Raw genomic sequence first — 22274 nt, 5'->3', positions numbered from 1 at the left:
ATAAAGGAAGTCCGTCCATCCATCCATCCATCCATCCATTTATCTATTTATCCATCCATCCATCCATCCATCCATTCATCTATGTATCCATCCATCCATCCATTCATCTATTTATCCATCCATCCATCCATCCATTCATCTATTTATCCATCCATCCATCCATTCATCTATTTATCCATCCATCCATCCATTCATCTATTTATCCATCCATCCACCCATCCATTCATCTATTTATCCATCCATCCATCCATTCATCTATTTATCCATCCATCCATCCATCCATCCATCCATTCATCTATTTATCCATCCATCCATTCATCTATTTATCCATCCATCCATCCATCCATCCATCCATTCATCTATTTATCCATCCATCCACCCATTCATCTATTTATCCATCCATCCATTCATCTATTTATCCATCCATCCATCCATCCATCCATCCATCCATCCATTCATCTATTTATCCATCCATCCATCCATCCATCCATTCATCTATTTATCCATCCATCCATTCATCTATTTATCCATCCATCCATCCATCCATTCATCTATTTATCCATCCATCCATCCATCCATCCATTCATCTATTTATCCATCCATCCATCCATCCATCCATTCATCTATTTATCCATCCATCCATCCATTCATCCATTCATCTATTTATCCATCCATCCATCCATCCATTCATCTATTTATCCATCCATCCATCCATCCATCCATTCATCTATTTATCCATCCATCCATCCATCCATCCATTCATCTATTTATCCATCCATCCATCCATTCATCCATTCATCTATTTATCCATCCATCCATCCATCCATCCATTCATCTATTTATCCATCCATCAATCCATTCATCCATTCATCTATTTATCCATCCATTCATCGATGTATCCATCCATCCATCCATTCATCTATTTATCCATCCATCCATCCATCCATCCATCCATCCATTCATCTATTTATCCATCCATCCATCCATCCATCCATTCATCTATTTATCCATCCATCCATTCATTCATCTATTTATCCATCCATCCATCCATCCATCCATCCATTCATCTATTTATCCATCCATCCATCCATTCATCCATTTATCTATTTATCCATCCATCCATCCATCCATTTATCTATTTATCCATCCATCCATCCATTCATCCATTTATCTATTTATCCATCCATCCATCCATCCATTCATCTATTTATCCATCCATCCATCCATCCATCCATCCATCCATCCATCCATCTATCTATTTATCCATCCATCAATCCATCTATCCATCTATCTATCTAGATTGATTAATTGCGGCGTTGTGCAGTCAGGGCCAGCAAGACCTTTTCTGCTGGCGTAACCATTAGCAGAAACACTGACCTACGTACATTTAAAACTTAAATTGTACTATTCCTTCTATTAAATAATATTAATTTATCCCCAACAGCCTACTGATACAGTCGTTCTACATTTATTTGCAGTTACTTCAGAAATTCATCTGCACATTTCACCCAATGCCATCATTTTGTGAAGGTGGAAATAGCAACTTCCATAATTTGATGCATGGAATGTTCGAACCAGTGTACAGCGTGACGTACTAAATACTTGTCTTCACGGAGCCACAACCCAACCTCGGTCATGCCCCTGATACTTCCTCCAAATATGGGAAGTTCACGGCGGCTTTTGACCACCCATTCCGGGTTGGTGCTGCTCTCACAGAAGGTCGACAGGAAAAAGGTGTCAAATTCCCGCCTTTAATAAGCAGCGTGAAAGGGTCTTCTGAGAGCTTTGGGAGAATCGGGAGCAGGACACCTTGAACCAGCCTCTTGGACACATTGGTGTCATTTAGTCAGATTATGTCGTATGCCGTCATAATCATGAGCTGTCAGAAGCATTACATGGTGATGTTTGGGGCTCAATCTGCTGACAGGTCACTGTATCAGCTGCAGTGGAGCCAAAACACTTATTAAATCGCTCTTTAATTATCAGAGTGTCCTCGAGAAGTGTACTTGTGACATGCCGGCAGAATGCCCGATGATAGCGCATGAGTCAGACGTGGTTGGACTCACACTAATGGCGGATGATAAACGGAGAGCTGAGTGAGCATGAAATGAGGTCCTTGAGAGAATTACTTAAAGGTGTTTCATTTAGCCTGGTTAAAGGTGGGGTGTAATTTAAGCCTCGGCCCAGAGGAGCTTCTACAAGTGGATGATTTATTTGGCGTTCATAGCACAAGACTGCTGAATGGATACTTGGAATTTTATTCTTGGATTAGAAATTCAGTTTTTTTTCTTTTTTTATAAAGTACTGTACTTCTGGTCGTGACAGAGCCAAAAAAATCAAATTACTGTTAACTTCCATTAACTTCCCATCAGGATTTTATGCTGTCCATAACCATCATCGCACGTCACAGATCATTGTGAGTCCGACGCAGCCCCGCACACAACAAAAGTTCCCCCTTTGCAAAAAGTGCTACCCAAATCCGTACGGAGGCCGACTCATCCCCCAAATTTTGCCCCCACTTGAGACCGGAGCTTTATCGGATGTATGTGCTGGAGTGTGTATGTGTATGGCTGTACAGGTATCTCTGTGGGCGTCTATGTGTGCATGTATGTACAGTATACTGGATGTGCATAAGATAAGATATGCCTTTATTCGTCCCTCAGTGGGCAAATTTGCATAAACGTACGATTGTCACTGAGACCGTATGAAAGCCCCACACTGCCAGGATGGGCCCCCGCCACAGAGGCTGGGGTTGTGGGAGGCAGTCTTTCATTAAAATTGTGGTTAAATTTACAGTACCATGTACTCACTGCTATGATGCTATGATGACAGGTATTGTGTAGGGTACTAAACCAATACTCGCCCCATTCCCTTTTTTATTATTATATCAATTTATTGATATAATAAATTGCCTGCCCCTACGCCAAGTTCATCTGGGATAGGTTCCAGCATCCCTGCAACCCTATTGTGGACGAGCGGTGGATAAAATAATTTAACAATAATATCAATTATGGCTGCACGTCATCACTCAGATTAGCAAAGTCTTCTGTGCCCTAGTTATATTTCTAAATGGACATATTGTGTAAGCATCAACGTCAGCAACCCAATGGATGAGTGTGGAAAAAAGGAGAATAATTGAAAATATGAAATGTGGGTTTGGGGGGGGGGCGCAAAGAGAAAGCCTGACAGTGAGTGTGAAATCCTGTTTTCTTTCAGAACACCCAAGATGAAGCCTGGGCTGGCTTAATCCTCAGTGAAAAATGCTGGGAAAAATACCAAAATTGCATAAGACTGTCAGAATTAAAGCTGCAGCTCCTTTTAAAACAATGTTTTCATGTCATTCTAGCTGGCTGGCCACTTCGTTTAGTACATAGATTACTTCATACAGTAACTCACAAAAGTGAGTACACCTCGACCACGATCGGTCGTATGAGCTCCAATGGCCGCTCTGCTTGCAAAAAAACGCAAGAAATGCACATATGGCGTGCTTGCGACATGCTGATTAGTCCACCATAAACTGGGCGAAGTGGTTAGTCGTCATGTCAACAAACTTTCACATTTCGTACATCTTTGTGCATCCTACATGCCTTTCGTGATTTTTTTCTGGTTAGTCAGGTTTGGGCAAATTGTCATGTTCGTACATCACGCTTGCGGACTTCTATTTGTGTCATGCACTACACGTGCACCCAGCATACGTAGGTTAGTTAGTGCACATGTTCAGATGTTTCGTATATCCTCCACGCATGTTGAGGGCTGAATCCAATACTGATCCAGTCCGGCTTGCTACAACACTGACCGCAGTAGACGCAGCGGCGAGCTTGACCCACAGCTTGACCAGAGAGTGCTCCGGTGTCTACGGCGTCTGGAAAAAAAAGTTGGACCCCAAACGGATTCTTTCTGTTGTGCCGTACGGCCGCCGGAGATGGAACTGCACTGCATGGAACTAGTGTGAACCTACAACAGGAACTGCTTCCAACGGGCGCAAGGGAGCCACAACGGACTAAGTGTGCACCCTTGGGTTATGGTCACAATGGCTGCATTCGCCACAAAAAAAAAAAACTAAAATGATTTGTGCGACTTGGGCTTTACATTTCACTAACCCTTTCTTCTATCTTCTCAAGGGGGAAGTACGATAGAAGTTAAACTTGGTTAACACTTGAAATAGGCAGTTTTTGGATTTTTTGTCTGTTGAAAATAAGCATTACTGTGGCCATTATTACTGGAATCCTCCTCCACTCTTACATCATGACATCACTGCTGCAGCTGGGAGGGAATCATACTCTACCTCAGAATGTACATGTTGCAATTCAAATTTTCAATCACTAGCGTCTCCCCACTGCTGGCAGCACTCGTGCTCCACTTGACTCTACCACTACCAGGCTTCACTGTAGGTAAGACGTACATGTAATTATCTTTATTATGCTCCAATGGCGGCGTGTTGAGTCCTTTTCAGAGGGTAGTCAATCTATACCGCTATACAAGTAGTACACTGACTACTCTACTTTCATTTCCACTCAATTCGTACCGACAGGACACAACAAATAAGACGGTTGGTGAAATGTGAGGGTGTTTCAGTTTTGTATGTCGTATGTTGTTTCCCTTTCCAGAAATGGAATCCATTAAAGCAAATGTCAAACACATTAGTATTGTAGCAGTGTGCTTTGGGACAAAGAAAGATTAGTGCATAGAACGAGAAGAGGAAATGAGAGGACATGATTAACCTCAACCTGCCAATGGCCATTCCTTAGTAGCACTGCAGTCGAGAATAAGGACACGAGGGGATTATTTATCACAAGTAGAAGGCCGCCTAAATCTCTGCATAAAGTTTAGAGGATGAATCCAAGGAAAAAATGCTTTGTGCTGTTTTTCCCCCTGCTGTGCGTGGTGGGTGTTCCTCCTTCACCAACAATTAGGACAATAACATTTTGTTTGGCAATAAACACATAGGCAACTAGCCTATGTGCAGTTTCCCAATGGCCACTCCCCAAATAAGCCTCCTATTACAGTACGTTAGTATTCCCTGTGCATTTCCCAACCAAGTATTCAATTTGCTGCAGTATGATCAAATCACAGGGGGCTTAACGGGTGATAAGCTTCTGCTGCGCTGCTAGATTTTCACATTTTCGGTGTGTTAGAGAAATAACATGCGAGTCAATTCTACCAACCGATGTTCTCGGTTACTGGTGGAGAGACTGCAATCCTACTATGTAACCATAGAAAGTTTTCATTAGTGCCCACTACAAAGTTTAGCTCTTGGCTCACTTAAGTACCAACATTAAATTGATAGTTCCGATTTTTTACATGAAATTGAATTTGTCTTCCTCACATCCACAAAAATGGACATGTGACACAGCGCAGGAATATTTTGTGATTTCTGATTTTTTTGAGACATTTTTAAATGTATTACTCTTTTGAACGCATATTGTTTTGAGAAGCCAAACTCCTTAGATGTGTAACCCCAGCGACTACCTGGAACTACGTACTTCACCACTGAAATCCGACCAGAACTGGACCAGAAACAAGTGTGGGGCCGAGTGGCTGAATTGGGGGGCCTGGGTGTGATGTGAAAAGTGGGAGCATCTGGCCCTTTTTGGGGGGCCAATATGTTTGGCTGATTGATCACAGCAGAGATAAGTCGTGTTTTTATTCTACTGGGCGGAAAAGAGAAACATTAAACCGCAATCCCTCATTGATGTTAGTAACGATGCTGCTTTACCAGCATTTTTATCAGAATTGGAACCAGGAAGTGGGCCTCGTTTTTCCAAACAGTTTCTGGTTGAGTTTTGTAAGCTGGATCGGAGTCTGGTGTCTAGGATGGAACGTTTATGGTTACCAATTAAGGCTTAAGCCGTTATAAGTGCAAACTAGTGTAGTAACCCAAATATAATTATTTGTGATGATAAGATGATAGTATTCTACACTAATCACTGTGTATCAGTAATGTTACTGTAATGTTCAGTGAGAAACACAAGTAGGCCTACCAGAAACAACAGGCTTTTTTTTGCACTTTGAATGATGTAAAAACAGGCATAATAATAACAATAATAATATAATAATAACATTAGCGGTCATAATATTAACACGGGCCACTATTGCACCCAAAGGCCACAGCAAACTAAAACTGAACACACTGAACAATTTAAAGAAACACATGAGCATCTCTTCTGTTATTATGTCTGCTATATTGGTGACAATAGGGGTGCTAGTTCATGTCTAGAGGGCTCTAATAATGTTAACAATATATTTAGAAGGTCATAAACACGTTTTCTATGAAAATATTCCATTTAAAATAAGGATTTCACTTATCACGATCAAGTCTGGAACCACTTAACCGTGATAAACGAGGGATTGCTGTATCTTGGTCGAGAGACCAATCTCTTGTCTGTGGTATTTGTCAGAGGTATCATACATGCATGTGAAGTACATAATAAGAAGCTCCCAACTGGTGTCATCACAGGTCAATATACCTTTTCTTGAAGTTTGTGTTTACCTGGGTGCCGGAAGTTGCTATATTCATGCTATTATATATATGTGTACATATATATATATATATAAATAGCATGAACACTAATACACTATGCATGAGAATCAGCATGAGTAATTCCCCTTTCAATCTGTAATTACTTGCAGTGGCCAGCCCGAACAGAGAAGAGCACTGGTGGCCATCTGAAAAATAACACCTTATACTTGGATGTGATAATTACAACCGTAGCACTTGTGCACAACCAATTAAACGGAGGTGATGCAGATGAATAGGTGTGCAGTCGTAAGTACCTTATCATATTCATGTTTGATCACATGACAAACACTGAGCATAGTTGAGTTTTTGTTGTGCGTGAAATTTGGAGAGTCGTTGAAGAGAATTGCTCCCAACAGGATTAATTCACAATGGATGGAAGCCAAGAACGGCGTTTAATGGCTTTTCAGGGCAGTATCAACAGTCTAACCGCAATGGATGCAGCACCCACTCACTGCAGTTCTTTACACGCTGAATGCAGGAGGAAGGAGGCACTAACATCTTGATGTGCAGCAAGATGGTCATGTAGAAATCATAGTTAACTGCTTAAGAGAGAGGTGTTCATTTGAAAAATATATTTATTATGGACAGTTGGCAAAATGCTGCCTTAAAATATAATAGTCAATCTACACATATATTCTTCAAAAAGCAGGAATATGTGATGCGGCTCTTGAACTGGAAGTCATTACACTTGTATTTTTACTGTAAATACGGTATTCATCCAATTAAAAAAAGAAGACAAAATAAAAGACAAAGAATGAAATGAATTATTCTTTCAATATTAACGAAATAACTGATTGAGTACGGCAATAAAATCAATGTTCTTTGATAGCTCTGCTTCTTGATCACCATTATCTTCAAGTTAGCATAATAACTCTCCTCTGTAGTTTGCAAGCTTGCCCAACCTGGATACGTTTTCAGGAATGCAGCTATCGACTGTATTAGTAATCAAGCATTCTACTGATTTCTTTTGTACTATAATTGGAAAAAAACATATTTTTGATTGTTTAAAGAGCAATAATAAAACATTTCACTAAATAATGAAAATTGGTAACATATGCGATTCCTCAAAACAGAAAAAAATAATGTAATATTTTTTGTAATCAAGGTATTACTTTTATTAGAATTATTTGAAGAATCGCTGCATCCCAAGTTGAGACCGCATCCCTCCAGGTCACGAGTGTGCACGAGTAACAGGCAGGGGGATGGTCAATAGACCAAATGAATATATTGTTATTATTAAATTGACCTACTGAGTTCATCAGAGAATCCGAGAGTTGCTCCCAGATGTGCCGCATATTGGAAACCTTTGCAGATATTATTTTCTTCAAATCATTTTTGAGAACGTGGATCAAAATGTGGTGAAATGTTCATTAAGCTTGTTTTGTGCTCTACCTCAAATTCAAACTGTGCTCTCTGCAAGATTTACGAGTTGAAAGATTTTCCACAATTGAGGTTGCTGCTTGTCATTAAGCAGTGATGGCGAGCCCGGTTGAAATCCAGCACTTTAAGGACTTTCAAACTCCAATTTGCTCCTTGAAAAGCTGTGCGGTATCCTTGAACATCTTGGTGGAGATGTACTTACAGCACACAGAAACAACTCACACAACCATAGAGAAGTAGAATAAAAAGAGATGACTAACCTAACCCACCTGAGCTCGGCTCACAGGGATCAATGTCCTCATCATCGCTTGGACACTCAGCCGATGCCACCAGCAGGTCCTCGGTTGTCTGAAGAAAGAGAAACACTCAGTTCAGTGAAAATGAGAGCAGAAACCTCCTGCTATGTAAAAATGGCTCCTAACTATTTCTGGATTTGTCAAGAAAATTCAAGCAAAATGTGCTTGCAAAAATGAAAAACAAACCATAATCCATCATCTTGATCTGGATAATCTTACTAATAATAAATAACAAATAGACAGCAAGCTGAAAGTAACCTCCATGGCAAGACACATACGTAGATGCCTTTCATAAAGAAGGACTTGGTTTCTATGACTGCATCATATGTTTGCAAGTTGAATTAGCATTGATTCATATTAGGGAAATTAAAGATGATGTCATTTTGTTTAACATCCATTTGGATGCACATAATCCGATTCTATTGCCCCTATAGCATTATTTCGACATTTGGAGTACAGATGAGCTTCATCTTTCCATATTAAACCTGGGAAGGATCTGTCAAATCCATGACGGAGGGAAGTTGTTGGTGAGGCCTGGGAAAGCAGTCTATATTTAAATGCAATTTGCTGATGTACAGTATCTGCTACCTAGATGGCGTGGTTGTCTGATCCAAGAGTGCCGCATCCATCACTTCAGACTTGTGATTTGTTTTTGCTGGCGTGAGATGGTGACACGCTACATTCACTGGAAGAAGTTTTGGGGATCATAGAATACTCCCTGACTCATCTTCCTCCTTTCGGACTCCTTCATTGAGATGTATTTGCTAATCACTACACAGTGAGCTTCCATGCAGTTTTAAGTATCATCTTATGATAATATAAATTCTATGTAACGTCAATCTGAGCCAGTATGGCTCTGGAAACCGTTACAGTATGTCTGTCAGGCAGCATCCAAAGTTGAGTGATTTTACTTTATTTTAGTTTTATTTTGCTGTATTATACTGTGGTTAACGTATCTTTAGACATGTATCTTAAAATGTTGTCTAAAACAGCTTTATTTTCATCATGTATTAGTTACAAAAGCTTTGACAACAAACAAAAACTCCTCCACAGGAAATCATGTGAAACCAATTAATCTGTTAAAAACATCCAAAAATAACCCAAAATACATTTTATATACAATAATTATAGTTGAGCATGTATAAATCTATGGAAAATAATGATGATGAAAGGATGAAACTTGTTGCAGATGAAGAAAACAAACAAGAATGCACAACCTGGCAATATGCTGAGGTTGCTAAAAATTATTCATTCATTCATTTTCTACCGCTTTTCCTCACGGGGGTGCTGGAGCCTATCCCAGGTGTCTTCAGGTGAGAGGCGGGGTACACCCTGGACTGGTGGCCAGCCAATCCCAGGGCACATATAGACAAACAACCATTCACACTCACATTCATACCTATGGACAATTTGGAGTGGCTAATTAACCTAGCATGTTTTTGGAATGTGGGAGGAAACCGGAGTACCCGGAGAAAAGCCACGCATGCACGGGGAGAACATGCAAACTCCACACAGAGATGGCCGAGGGTGGAATTGAACTCGGGTCTCCTAGCTGTGAGGCCTGCGCACTAACCACTCGTCCACCGTGCAGCCCGTGGTAAAAATTCTTGTTCATTTATTTATTGTGTGATTAATGAATTTCTTATTAACATCCCTGGCTTTTTGCCCACAAGATATTTATTTTCTAAAGGAGAAATCTTGTCTCATTGTAATCTCATGAGATCTTCTTACATGAGATCTTGTATCGTCCTTTTAAAATGATTTCAGTTTCATTTTAGTCTTTAATTTTGAAAAAAATGGCTCCCGAAATAGAGAAGTTGTCTTATATTTGGGTCAGTTTTTAATAACAATATAATGTCATGCCTATTTGAATTGGCTATGTCAAATGATTCTATAATTTGTGCAACTACCCTTCATTTGACTACTTTATGTGGTACTACTATGTGGTATACTATGGAATAAGGTACAGTATAAGTATACAGTATAAGGCTGGCATTGCCACTACGGTAAATTCACATGTGACAAAGCATCACCCAAGCAGCATTAGAGGCAAGGTCAACATTTTGATGCGGTCACGACCTAGAGAGCCCTGAACATTAGCAATTCATGGTGTCCTCATGCGGGGCTTTTTGTGGCTTACCACGGGGATGACAAACTATAGTAGGGAGCCTGACTGCCTGAAAAGAACACTAAATTCCATCAGGAGGATACAGTATTTAAAATAAAACCACATGCAAATTATTGGTGCGGCACCACATAAAGTTTGCTGATTTTAATGTGATATTTTTCCAACTTTTTTCCAGGAATACTGTGATGTTGTGTTCATTAGCTCAGTGGAGTTTTTTTTTTTTAGTATAAGGAACATAATTCACACAGGAGAGATGCTCATATAAATAAGGTACTTCTAAAGCACTAAAAGCAAAGGTTCTGGGCTTGCAAAGCATCATTATTCCAACAGTAAAGTGCTGAAGCCATGGTGGAACCACGAGAGGAGCTCATTTATCTGCCTCTCCTCACAGCAGCCGAGAGCACACTCCAGTGGGATGTGCTGAGAAAGCCTGGGGAGACGGTCGGGAGTGTGGAACACACACAAACTAGAAGAGAAAGCCATTCTGTGGAGAGAAACCTGCTTTTAGCGTTCATGCAAAATGCATAAGCATTTTCAGTCTCTAAGTACAACGTTATGCGGGATCATTTAGGCGTCTGGGGATATTGCAAAGATTGAGGATAATGAAAACTATACTCAGGAAAGGTTATCGGGCGACCTCGACTGAGCCATCAAGGGTTGTGTGAACTTGGACATTCCGGCCTGACTTAGCTCACAGTGTCATGTTGGCTTTCCATATCTCAGGATTGATAAAAGTCCTCCTAACGAGGCACCTCAACTGACCCCTCGCATGTCCTCCCAAAAGCCGAGTCAGCACTCGTGCTATATATTCAAAAGGTGACTTTGCTATTCTGCAGCACAGCACGCTTGCTTACTGAATGTTTTCAGCTTTATGCTGCATGGGGAATAATCGTAGTTCTTCAGGGTATTTACTGTATACTATGTTGTGTTCCGGTGCCCTCCAGATCAAAACCACAAGAGGCTTTCAGTGTCAACCTGTTGGCTGGTCTGTGGACTGTGGGGCTTTTTACATTGTTGTCTATTTGGTCTAATTTGATGAACGCTCTTTGGCAAACAGCACATCTCTTTGGAGACGAGCTGAAAGTCAGGAGGACACAGAAGGCATCTGAAAGGTTCATCCGACGTATGCCTCTGCTGTCCTACTAATGTATCCCACCGAGGATGGTTGTTGTTTTCTGTTACCTTGCTGTCTTTGCGCAACCCTTTTTTTTATCCCGTCTAAGGTCTTTCTCTGATGCTACGCTTGTACAAAACTCAAGATATCAGATACATTATTTCCATTATAGTCGATTACTTTGGCCTCACAGACTGTACTGTCTGCTCCATCTTCTCTCCATAACTCAATTTACACAATCCGAAGCCGTGAGTGTACAAACAAATACGCCCTCAGGCCTGCAGCTTTTAGCACAGACCGCATAAGAGCAAAATTACTGCCAAGCAGACGTTAGCCGATTGCTATTTCTACTATATCATTTGGTCTTATCTGCCAGATTCCCAGGACTTCTACTGTAAATCCACACTTTACGCTCACAGACAAGGTTGTAGTCTGCGATCGTGAAGACGGCTAGTGATTCTTCTTAACAATGTTTATAAAAGCAGGAGGTGTGAATTTCACTCACAGATGGAGTATGTTTACTGACACTATATCACATTCCATGGGCATCCTTATAGCCCAAATAACATGATGTAATCATTTGCTTTTTACCATGACTACAGAGCGTGTTTTCAAATGCATGTATAGCTTTTATAAGCATAATTACCCATCAGCACTGATGATACTGTATACACTGCAGAAAATGATCACTTCACAACTCCCCATTGGGAGATGGAACATTTCTGTTTGTATATTGTCTTAACAAAATATGGTTGACTAATGTTGACAAAAGTGAAAATAATGCCAATGCCAGCCTAGCGACAGGAAAGCCAGGTTGAAGACGTCTCTGACCAGAAGGTAGTGATGATGCCTTTTCTCCTGCCCTTCAGGTTGGAATTGTTGATTATGTCACAATTTGTTGTCCATCCTCCTTTTGGTCTCCCCTTTGCTCGACCCTTTTTGTCTGCCAGTCATCCTGTCCTGTCCAGATGCCCAAATGCTGAATATCCCTTAACAATAGCCGTCATACATCATAGACATCCCAGGGTTTTCTTACTCCTGCAAGCAAAGGTGCTTGCTGTTATTTTTCACAGTTGGAAAGGTCTGTTAGTTTCCAATTCCGACCAGACGACGTGAAGGGTTTGTTGTCTTGAGCCTCATGCCAGCAGCGACACATCATTAGTACGCCAGGGAGATATGGAGGAGGCGGTGGGACAGCGAGATTGAAAGCGCTCACGTTAAGATGCAGACTGAGGAAATACGTCCAAACTTAAGTCAATGATAATATCAATGGAATGGTGGAACACACTCTATTTCCCCAGCACAACATTTCTAAACATGCCTGATGACATTCAAGTATCTAAGTTAGCAGCCTGGAACTAGGTCGATGGTGATGAATAATTTAGTCCCAGATGCTCAATAGATTTCATTGGAATAATGAAGGCAACTGAGCCTCTCAGACTGTGAGGTTAGCACAGAGCAAAAAGCCTGGCCTTCGCCCACACTCTTCCTGCTGCCAAGCTGTCGACATCACGGCCCCACATGTTGGGAGTTGCAACGGCAAAGCAACTGGAAGACTGATGGGTGGTATGAATAATATACTGTACTGTACAAAGCTTATTAGAGAAGAGAAAGAACACATTGTTTTAAAAGAAAAAGAAAACTCATAAAGGAAGTGTTCACAGTAAGGGAACCATTCTTTCAATCCTGTAGTCGCTTGCTAAGACACTGAAAATGCTGCTGGTGGCAATTCTGGAGGAAGACCAGAATTTGCCTTCCATTTCCCCCAAAATATCCCTTATTTTCAAATGCAAATGTTGACATGTATGACTCAGAAAACAGTCACCGCCAAGGCTTAAACATGTACCGCCTGAAACCGATACCAAGAATACATGGCTACCATATACGCTCTTACTGGCTAAAAGGAGCCCCAGTTGTCCTTCTGACAATAACAGACCCAAATTCAGTGCTTCTCAATTATTTCCAGTCATCACACGAATGGAATGTGGGATTATGGGAAATACTGCACAGGGAACTTTTACAACATCCAACTGCTGTTAAGAAGCCACACGTGATTTTTTACCACAACGTTTATGTGGCTGTAGGTGCTGTTGGTGGAAACATGGGTGAACTAGGACCAGCAGCAAAATTCTTAAATGATTGCGTTGGGAGAAAAGAGTGGCATCTATTTGAGGCTTATTTTGTGGGTTCCTACGATTTTCCTAATTTGGTGGTTCATTTCAAGCCCTATTTAACATTGTTATATCTATTTCTATTGTGCAAGGTGGTGGTTATCATTTATGACAGATATAATCACATGATTACCTGCTCAAATGTTCATATGGGTAACAAGTGCGTCTCGGGTCTTGACTTTTGTGGAGTATTTATTTTTGCTTTTATTTTGTAATATCCTTTTACATTTGCGCAAGAGGAGGCTATGTGTAGTAGACGCCGGTCAGTATCCAAATGTGCCCGACTTTAGATGTTAATAATAATAATACATTTTATTTGTATAGCGCTTTTCAAAATACTCAAAGACACTTTACAGAAGAATGGAGTTGAATAAAAGGTAAAATCGTAAAATCTACTTTCGATGTAATTTCCAAGACATGGTGCATTTTGGGACACTTTGCTTTATCTAAAGCCAATCAGTGGTTCCTTCAACTGGACTTCAGGCGGAGGATCAAGCCAAGATGAAAATAAAAAATGGTGGGAGGCCCTCTATCTCTTCCCCGGTACCACGGTGCTCCTTTCTTGCCATACATCTTCCCGGGGCTTTTAAGTCACTGTGGCCAGACAGGCTAACAAGGCGCTGGGAGGCAGCTTCACACACCCCTTACACCCAATTTCATGCAGCAAAGAGGGACACACATTTCCAATTCACCTGCTTTTGTAGCGTATATTGTAGTATAAAGGATTTCAAAGCAGGACTGAAATGCTGATACTATGAAAAAAAGGTCAGAATGAGCAAACATTGTACTATCTTTTGGGCTGCAGGGACGCAATGCGTGTGTGAGCTTGTTAGTCGTGCTCCCTTGCAAGACCCGAGAGCACAAAAGTAAAACGACTCTTTTTAGATTTAGATCATTTCTGCTTTAATGCACTGCACCCAGCTTTGTGGAACTTCAAGTCATTTCCTCAGGACCCCTTTTAACTATTTTCTTGGAAGATGCACTCGTAGGGGGTCGATGTAAATTCTAGTACGCATCCTCTGTCATGCTAAAGAATTTACATACTGGAGGTAAACTAAGCTAAACTAAGTGTGGACTCTCTCGATTTCAGCGTGGAAGCGCTGTTTCATGCAAGTTAAAACTGGCGATAATGACTGTATTAAATATACTGTACAGCCTTCTGTATTTAATTAAAATGCTGCATCAAAAATTCTACCCTCACAAAGTTAGAAATTCTCATTTTTAATTGACACTGCCAGACAGTTGTTAATGTAAATATGATCATGATTATGGATGTCATTTACAGTGGTGTGGAACTGCACTACCTTAATGACAGCATCGATCAAAACTCAAATGTCATTATGTTGTGGAAAAGGAGCTCCTGTACTGGATGGTATTAAAACTTTTCAGGCGATCATATTTTTGTCATATTTGTCATCTACTAAAGGTTTTTGTGCATAAAAAAGATACTGCAATACTGTGCAGATAGTCAAATGAGCACAATAACACCCATAATCCATTTAGTGTATATGCCTTCATCTGAATATGCAGAATATATGTGGATTTTCACAACATGCAAAATACTATGAGGGGATGAAAGTGTAATAATTTAGCACCTGCAATGTGATATAGCGAAGCTGAAAGCTGCGTGCATTCAGCGTTTTTGCGTCTATGTTTAGCGTTATCTGAAAGGCAGGTGCAAATTGGCAAAGTGTTACAGACACCTGGTCATTGTTACCAAAAGGTGGCAGATACAATGACAGATGATGGAGAGAAAAGCTTCTATGCACCTGTCAACATATTTGGACTGTTAGAAATAAATATAGTAGAGACATCGTCTATCCAGAAGCCATTTCTGAGCTACTGGAAGGGCTGATTTGGAGCCACTCACTAAAAGGAACCGTGCTATAGCTACTATGGAAAAACTCCTTGCGACAAATATTTTCACATCTGGATCATTCCGATGCTACAGTGTGACTATTATTTATATTAAATTTGTTTTTAAGAACCCGCTCAAATATGACGTTAGTGTAAATGGATGAGTACCGAAAGACCAAACTCATCTTCCACGATGTTGAATCCAGCCTAAAGCTGATTATTAGTCGTCATCTCTTAGCTGTGTGCTACGTTTACCTCCCACCCACTCCATGCCGCCGTGCATAACCAATGAGCCCTTCAATAAGACATGGCTTACGTTGTGCCCCTTACCCTCACTTGTACTCTTCTCAGATGAATCCTGTCTGCACTGAAGCGTTTTCCACTCCGGATGCGTGTGTATTTTTCCTTATCTGAAATGGAATCAGGAGCTCCGTGTGCATCTTTAGTTCACCTTGGCTGTAAGCTGGTGTGAGAGCACAGATGTGCCTTGTTGGAGTGACACATTAAGGATCAGATAGAAGTGAGGGGATTCAAAAAAGCCCGAGAAAATAGCTTGTGCATATGTAGCGTACAAACACGTGTCATTTTGGGAAAGTAGTTCAGTGTCAAAACTAAAAATAGAAGATAAACCCAAACATGCACCAGTGTGTTTTAGGAGAGCGCGAGCGAGGGAGGAACATGACGGTTGGCTACAAATCACTGTCTTTCTGACTTTAGCTGCTTCTTGACATGCAGTCCCAGTCCCTCATCAGGTGGCAGGAACAAATTTGTCATCCTAATATAGACGCCTCCATGGCTGAGATGGATGTCGTAAGACCTATAAGTCCCATGTGTAATGTGCAAAAACATGACATGAGGAAAGACAGAAGAGCTGCTTTGCCCTCCAACAGCAAGCTGTGCCTGATGTGACTCCCATCGTGAAATCCACATAATCAGATTCCTGCCCCCCCAGGACTAGATGTGTCATTCTCCACGGAATGAACACCAAAAACTAACAATGAGCAACCTTCTGAGTCAGCGGGGTGATGGCAAGAATACACGCATATCGAGGCATACGTCTACCATATCAAGGCACCGTCTCCCATCATGTTTCATCATGATGCAACAATGGGTCAACCGGGTAAATGGGAATACAGTAAACTGTACTTTCTTCAGCTTTTGGGTAGTCCAATACCCAGGAGTAACTACATCAGAATCATTTTACAGAAAAGTAGTATACATGCACAACATGTTATAGAAACTGATGTTTGGGTTGGTCACCTGTCCAGACACAGTCTCAAGTTCTTGTTTTTAATGCAAGATTAGACACATGCAATCCAGAAAATGATATGTAAATGTTACACTTGGGGGGAAGAAAGTGGGTTAATAAATTGACAATAAAAGCACAAATACTGCAGATTTCAGAAAACAACAGATGGAATGATACAGCACTGTACAAGAAGCAATGAAGTTGAAAAAAATTAAATAATAACAAAAAAAATCCAAAAATTGTTACAACTATAATGATGAAAATGGTATAATGTTATATTTTGATTGATGTAAGAAATGCACTATAATGTTTCCTATATTTGGCCAAATAAAATAATAAAAATAAAAACAAACATGCATCCATTCCACCGGAGTAGCTCCTCCAATACGGTTTGATCCTATTTAACATGGAAAGGATTATCATGTTGCCACATAACGAGCTTCGCTCCATCTCGCTCTTGAATTGACACTTAAGAGATCAAGGTGGTGTCAGCGGGCTATTAGTCTCTTATAGATTTAATTATTATGTTGCTGTGATGATGATGATGATGGCGATATGCATACAACAGATTTAATGGAGATGAATAGATTTGTACTGCTCAAGTGAAAGTTGTGCTGCAATGATAATTCATTTAAATGTACAGTATGCTAACTGTGAAAATAAACGTGTTGTGAAAAAGTTGTGTCAATATCTGGCTGTTATGAAACACACGACGCTTTGGTTTCTTCGTGCCATTCCAATTCTGTGAAGCCAAGTTCACTTCCTGAGCAACGTTCAACCCATCCATCAGTTTTCACGGGTGTTTGATGGAGTCTATCCCAGATTTTTGAAGGCTTTTGTGTTTTTTTTGAGCTAAGGTCTGAAACTGTTGATGAGGTGATGAACAGCAGTTGAATATTTATTTGAAATAAATTGCTCTACTTAGAACCTCCTCAAGATCCAACAATGCAAAATGTACATTCTTGCAATCTTTCAGCTGGTCTTAAAATTTCAATCCGGAGAATAAACTACAGTAAACCTCGGATATATCAGACTCGGATATATCGGAAATTCGCTCACAACGGACAGATAAAAAAGAACCGATTTTTCTGTAATGCATTTCTAATAAAAATTCATTGCATATATCGGATTTTTTATAACGGATTTCGCCTATTTCGGACAAAATCTCCAGTCCCGTTCCAATTTCCCTCGCATATATCGGATGGCCGCATGGTGTCTTTCTCCTGGCTCCAGATTTAGGACAAATATAAAAGTGAGTAACGTCAATAATACTAGCACAGCAGTGAATGAGATCTTAACCTCACTATTGGAAATAACGTAGGCCTGACGGCTTAATTAACAATTTGTTATGCTCAGAGTCCAATAAAGTTCAATTCTCATTACCTTACGTCTCTTTTCATTTCCCAGTCCAGGTACATTGGAAACATAGTCAAGGAAGTGCCTTTTTATAACGGATAAAATCCCATTTACGCATATACCGGATATAAATCCGATATATGCATAAAACGGACATTTTCCGGTATACGCATATAACGGATTTAGCTTATATCGGACAAAACCAGTGGGAACAATTGAATCCGATATATCCGAGGTTTACTGTATATATCAAATGATGACAATGAATGTCAACGTGTCCCGACGTTGGACTGGATCAGTGATGCACATTTCACTCCCTATACACACAGCATGATTTTGAAGGGTAGTTTCCATAATGGCCCCTAGAGATGCCAACATGATGGATATGGTGTGTCATTGCTGCAGGCCAGGGGCATTTGCAGGTCGAAAATATTAGCTCTTTTTCTGTCTGTTAGACCTGAGTGGGCAAAGGCTGTGACTTGGCTGCAAGTATCTTAATACAATACCACCGGTAATCATGCAAACATTTTAGGGTCAAACACACTTTAGTCATCACGCTGAGAGCCGTGAGCTCACAGAGCCAACATATGCTAACATGAATGACAACAAAATAGAGTCAAATGGTGCACGCCCACAGAGTTGACAGTTTCATTGGGCATGTTTAAAAAACATACACACATTCAGTCAACATTGGTGTCAAGCTAATTTGGTACAGGTACACGGGTACACAGGTACACGGGTACACAGGTACACTAGTGGTGTAAATGTGAACTACAATGAATGAAAAAAATTGTCAAAAAATGTTGCAATAATATTGAATATGGACAATAGTTTGCGGCACAGTAGACATTGATACTGTGACAGGCCTGCATGTCTGTACCAAATAAAACCAAGACCATTGTCCCAGCTGTAACACACTGCAAACCATGTGTTCTCTTACATTGACTTTGTTGGAGGTAGCGCCCCTTCTGTTCTGTTGTGGGCTTGTGGGTTTGATTCCTGGTGCATAATTTTGAATCACAATTCATACCTTCTGCCTCTTGCTTATCTCATTTTTGTGCCGAGCTGTCTGCCTAATTGAGCCACCTCAAAGTAAGTCATCAAAGGATTACGGAGAACTCTTATCGTGAGCTTCCTACACATAAGCGTAGTAACAATATAAGTAACAATATCAACCCCATATGGATATGGCTCGCCCAAAGCACTGCCAACTGGAGACTACGAATATACATTCATGTTTTCGTAGTTTTTTTTTTTAATCATGCATTTTGTCCTTTAAATCTTCGTGGCAACAACATGGCCAGGATTGTTATGTCAAACATTTGAAGTACAGATATGATCTCAAGAAAACTTAAGGCCGGATCATCCATAAGTATCTTATCGTATCATGCTGCAGTTAAAGAACCTGCACTGCTTAAGTTTGGTTGCCTTGGGAGTGATTCAAAGCCAAGATAAATCCAAGGTCGGAATGCTGGTGCATGCAGGATTAGTGTGACATCTAAGATTGCAGCCTCGGTTTGTGAAACAATAATCCCAGCGAGAACCAAGACCATCACATTAATGCCTAAAGGTAGATACTGGAGCTGCTGGATAATGGAAGTAGTGCATGGACGATTACAAAAGGGATGCGAGTGCTATACCCAACATTTAGCAGGTCAGCCATAGCAAAGGATGATTAACATGAGATAGAGTGAGACAACTCAACCAAAATACTGCGTTCAATGAAGGTGTAGTAGTGCAGTATGCTAAATCTCATCTAACTGTGAGACTCAGAGGCCAGGACCTCACACCTCATCTCGGGGATGAACATCAATCACTGTCAGAAGCTCTCAATGCTCCATTACATCCCAATCCCTGCTATCTTGCTCTCGTTTTTTATGCCTCATTCTTGACAGGTTTTGGTTTTTATTTTGTTTTATATTTTACTTATCAATTTTATGTAAATGCATATCAATTTTGGAAATATTAGCCATTATTTTATTCTAAAAATAATATAGTTTTTGGTGTTTTGTTTTGGCGAGTGGCAAACTGTTCCACCTTGTTCGATGGTCATGTGATTGTGTTAACTTTCTCCCACGCTGCACAGACAACTATATTATATACTGTATTGCTCACATTTTTCTTTCAACTCATCTTCGGTCCCAAATGCTAATACTATATGGGCATGCATAAATTAAGTTTTGATGATGTTATTATTATTGCTAATGTGCATATTTGTTTGGTCAACCTCCCACGCCTTCAAATAATGAGAAATTCCTTCAAAAGTGGCCAAAATGTATCCTAGCAAATATAATTAAATAATAGAGATGAATTATGGATAATGCATTTTTGCTGGATGCGAGTATGAAATGAGTACATTTAGTCATTATCCGTATTCCCATTAAAGAAAATGCATATTATGTATTCACTCATTACTCCGTGTGATTGGCCAGTCACACACAGCGACTCCCTGGATGGCGGCAGCCACAGAGGAGCTGAGCAGTGCTGCATTCACGTACACGCTGGAATTGGTTAAAATCGGCTTGTCTTGGTTTCACGCCTCCTAGAAAACCTAATAAAGTTGATTAGGTTTCCTTCAGCTCGCCTCTATTTTGGTTCTGCGTTGACTGGCCACAACATTCGGTAAGATTTCAACGTGCATACTGCAACATATTGAAAGGGTTGTAATATTTGACCGGTCACATAGGCAGTGTGTTTCGTGCAGCGACAGTACAGGTGTACCTAATGTTGTGGCCAGTCACGTAGCACAAGCCTGCACAGCACTGTCTTGTCAAATGCACCGCATGTTACAAGACAAGTTTACCAAGTAACTTTAGATACACATCGAAATATCGAATAAAGTGGAGGCGGTGTGACCAACACAAGCTGTTTTTAACTCGCCAATTGCACCGTGTACGTGAATGAGACACCTCGTCTTCTCGTCCAGGGAGAGGTGTTCTGGCCAATCACAGAGTTTGAAGAGTGAATACACACTAAAAATGTAACACTTTAAATCGGAATACGGATAATGACTAAATATACTTGTTGTGATAGTTATACGAGCCAGCACTACTGAATGCCCTGCGAAGATTAGATGACATGGCAACACATGTAAGTTCAAATCTGATTGGACCAAAGCAATATGTAGTACTGCAAGTGGTGCAGCCAAGCTTGTTGCGAAATAAGACGATAGACTGCCGGCCCTGAAAACACATAAAGGATCGTCAGCCATAGCAACAGCAGCCAATCTTGGTCTATGTAAAGCTTGTTTTTCTTCTTTTTAAGAACACAACTATGTTAAAATGGCCATCAGAGGGGAGATAAAGCAGCGGGACAATGCCAAAGACCCATTCAAGGGTAAGTACTATGAATGTCTCATCTCTTTAAACAGAAGTCAGACCAATGCAGTGTCCTGAGATTTAGATATCTCACTGCAGGAGTTCTCCGTGGAAAGGTCGTCGGGTAGAATTAAACCACAGACTATGACATCCCCCAGCATTCTGCATTCATCCTACTGCGTTCATCAAAAGACACATCTCTAATCAGGACCAACTGAAAAGTCTTTTAGTACAAATACACTAATAACATCATTAGCTAGTATTTGTTTCATCAATCAATCAAAGCCTTACCTACAACTTCTCTTAATTGTGTTTAGTCTATGACGAGGGATGTAAATCTCTTCATGGTCCACCATTGCATACACATCTATATACACAGGTTAAGATAAAGTACATTTCAAAAACGATGTATTTTTAAAACATACACCGTACAAACGACATGATTTGATTCGATACAGTTCAACGGTTACATTTGTTAATGTAATTAATCCAAGCCAATTTTATCAAATGATATTCTATAAAAGTTTGCTCTGCAGTTTTACACAAGATTATACAGTAAACCTCGGATATATCGGATTTAATTGTTCCCACTGGTTTTGTCCGATATAAGTGAAATCCGTTATATGCGTATACCGGAAAATGTCCGCCACATTCATTACACGGACGCGCAATGCCATGGGGGAACTTTCTTTGATCCATGTTCACAGCCAAAGCTGAAGATTATAACATCTTTGTATGAATTACAGACATGTACATGAGCATGTACAACGAAATTAAAAAAAATCTCAAATCTGTAGAAATGCCTTCTTGTTGCTATTAGCGAGGTTTAGAAACCAAACGATAAACGTAAACGCAAACGATAATGGCGTCACATGCTATTGAAATG

At 40.3% G+C, this 22274-nt stretch overlaps 1 protein-coding gene across 35 annotated transcripts in view; it reads right to left on the bottom strand.

The window, feature by feature from the left end:
- LOC131107920 (neurexin-1a-like) overlaps window positions 1–22274 on the bottom strand; it is a 250969-nt gene that overhangs the window by 8418 nt on the left and 220277 nt on the right. For 22 of the 35 annotated variants that reach the window (XM_078787439.1, XM_078787443.1, XM_078787442.1 and 19 more), the window contains one exon: window positions 8161–8248. In XM_078787439.1, coding sequence (XP_078643565.1) covers window positions 8161–8248 — 88 coding nt within the window. The remainder of the gene's footprint in view (window positions 1–8160; window positions 8249–22274) is intronic. The other 13 variants (XM_078787440.1, XM_078787445.1, XM_058058398.2 and 10 more) reach the window with 1 other exon arrangement.

This window comes from Doryrhamphus excisus, linkage group LG20 (genome assembly GCF_037039965.1).
Source record: "Doryrhamphus excisus strain RoL-2023G ecotype Guam linkage group LG20, RoL_Dexc_Guam_v1.1, whole genome shotgun sequence".
NCBI classification, from domain to species: Eukaryota; Metazoa; Chordata; class Actinopteri; order Syngnathiformes; family Syngnathidae; genus Doryrhamphus; species Doryrhamphus excisus.
The sequence above is the reverse complement of the archived record's forward strand: the minus strand, read 5'-3'. Positions and strand labels throughout refer to the sequence as shown.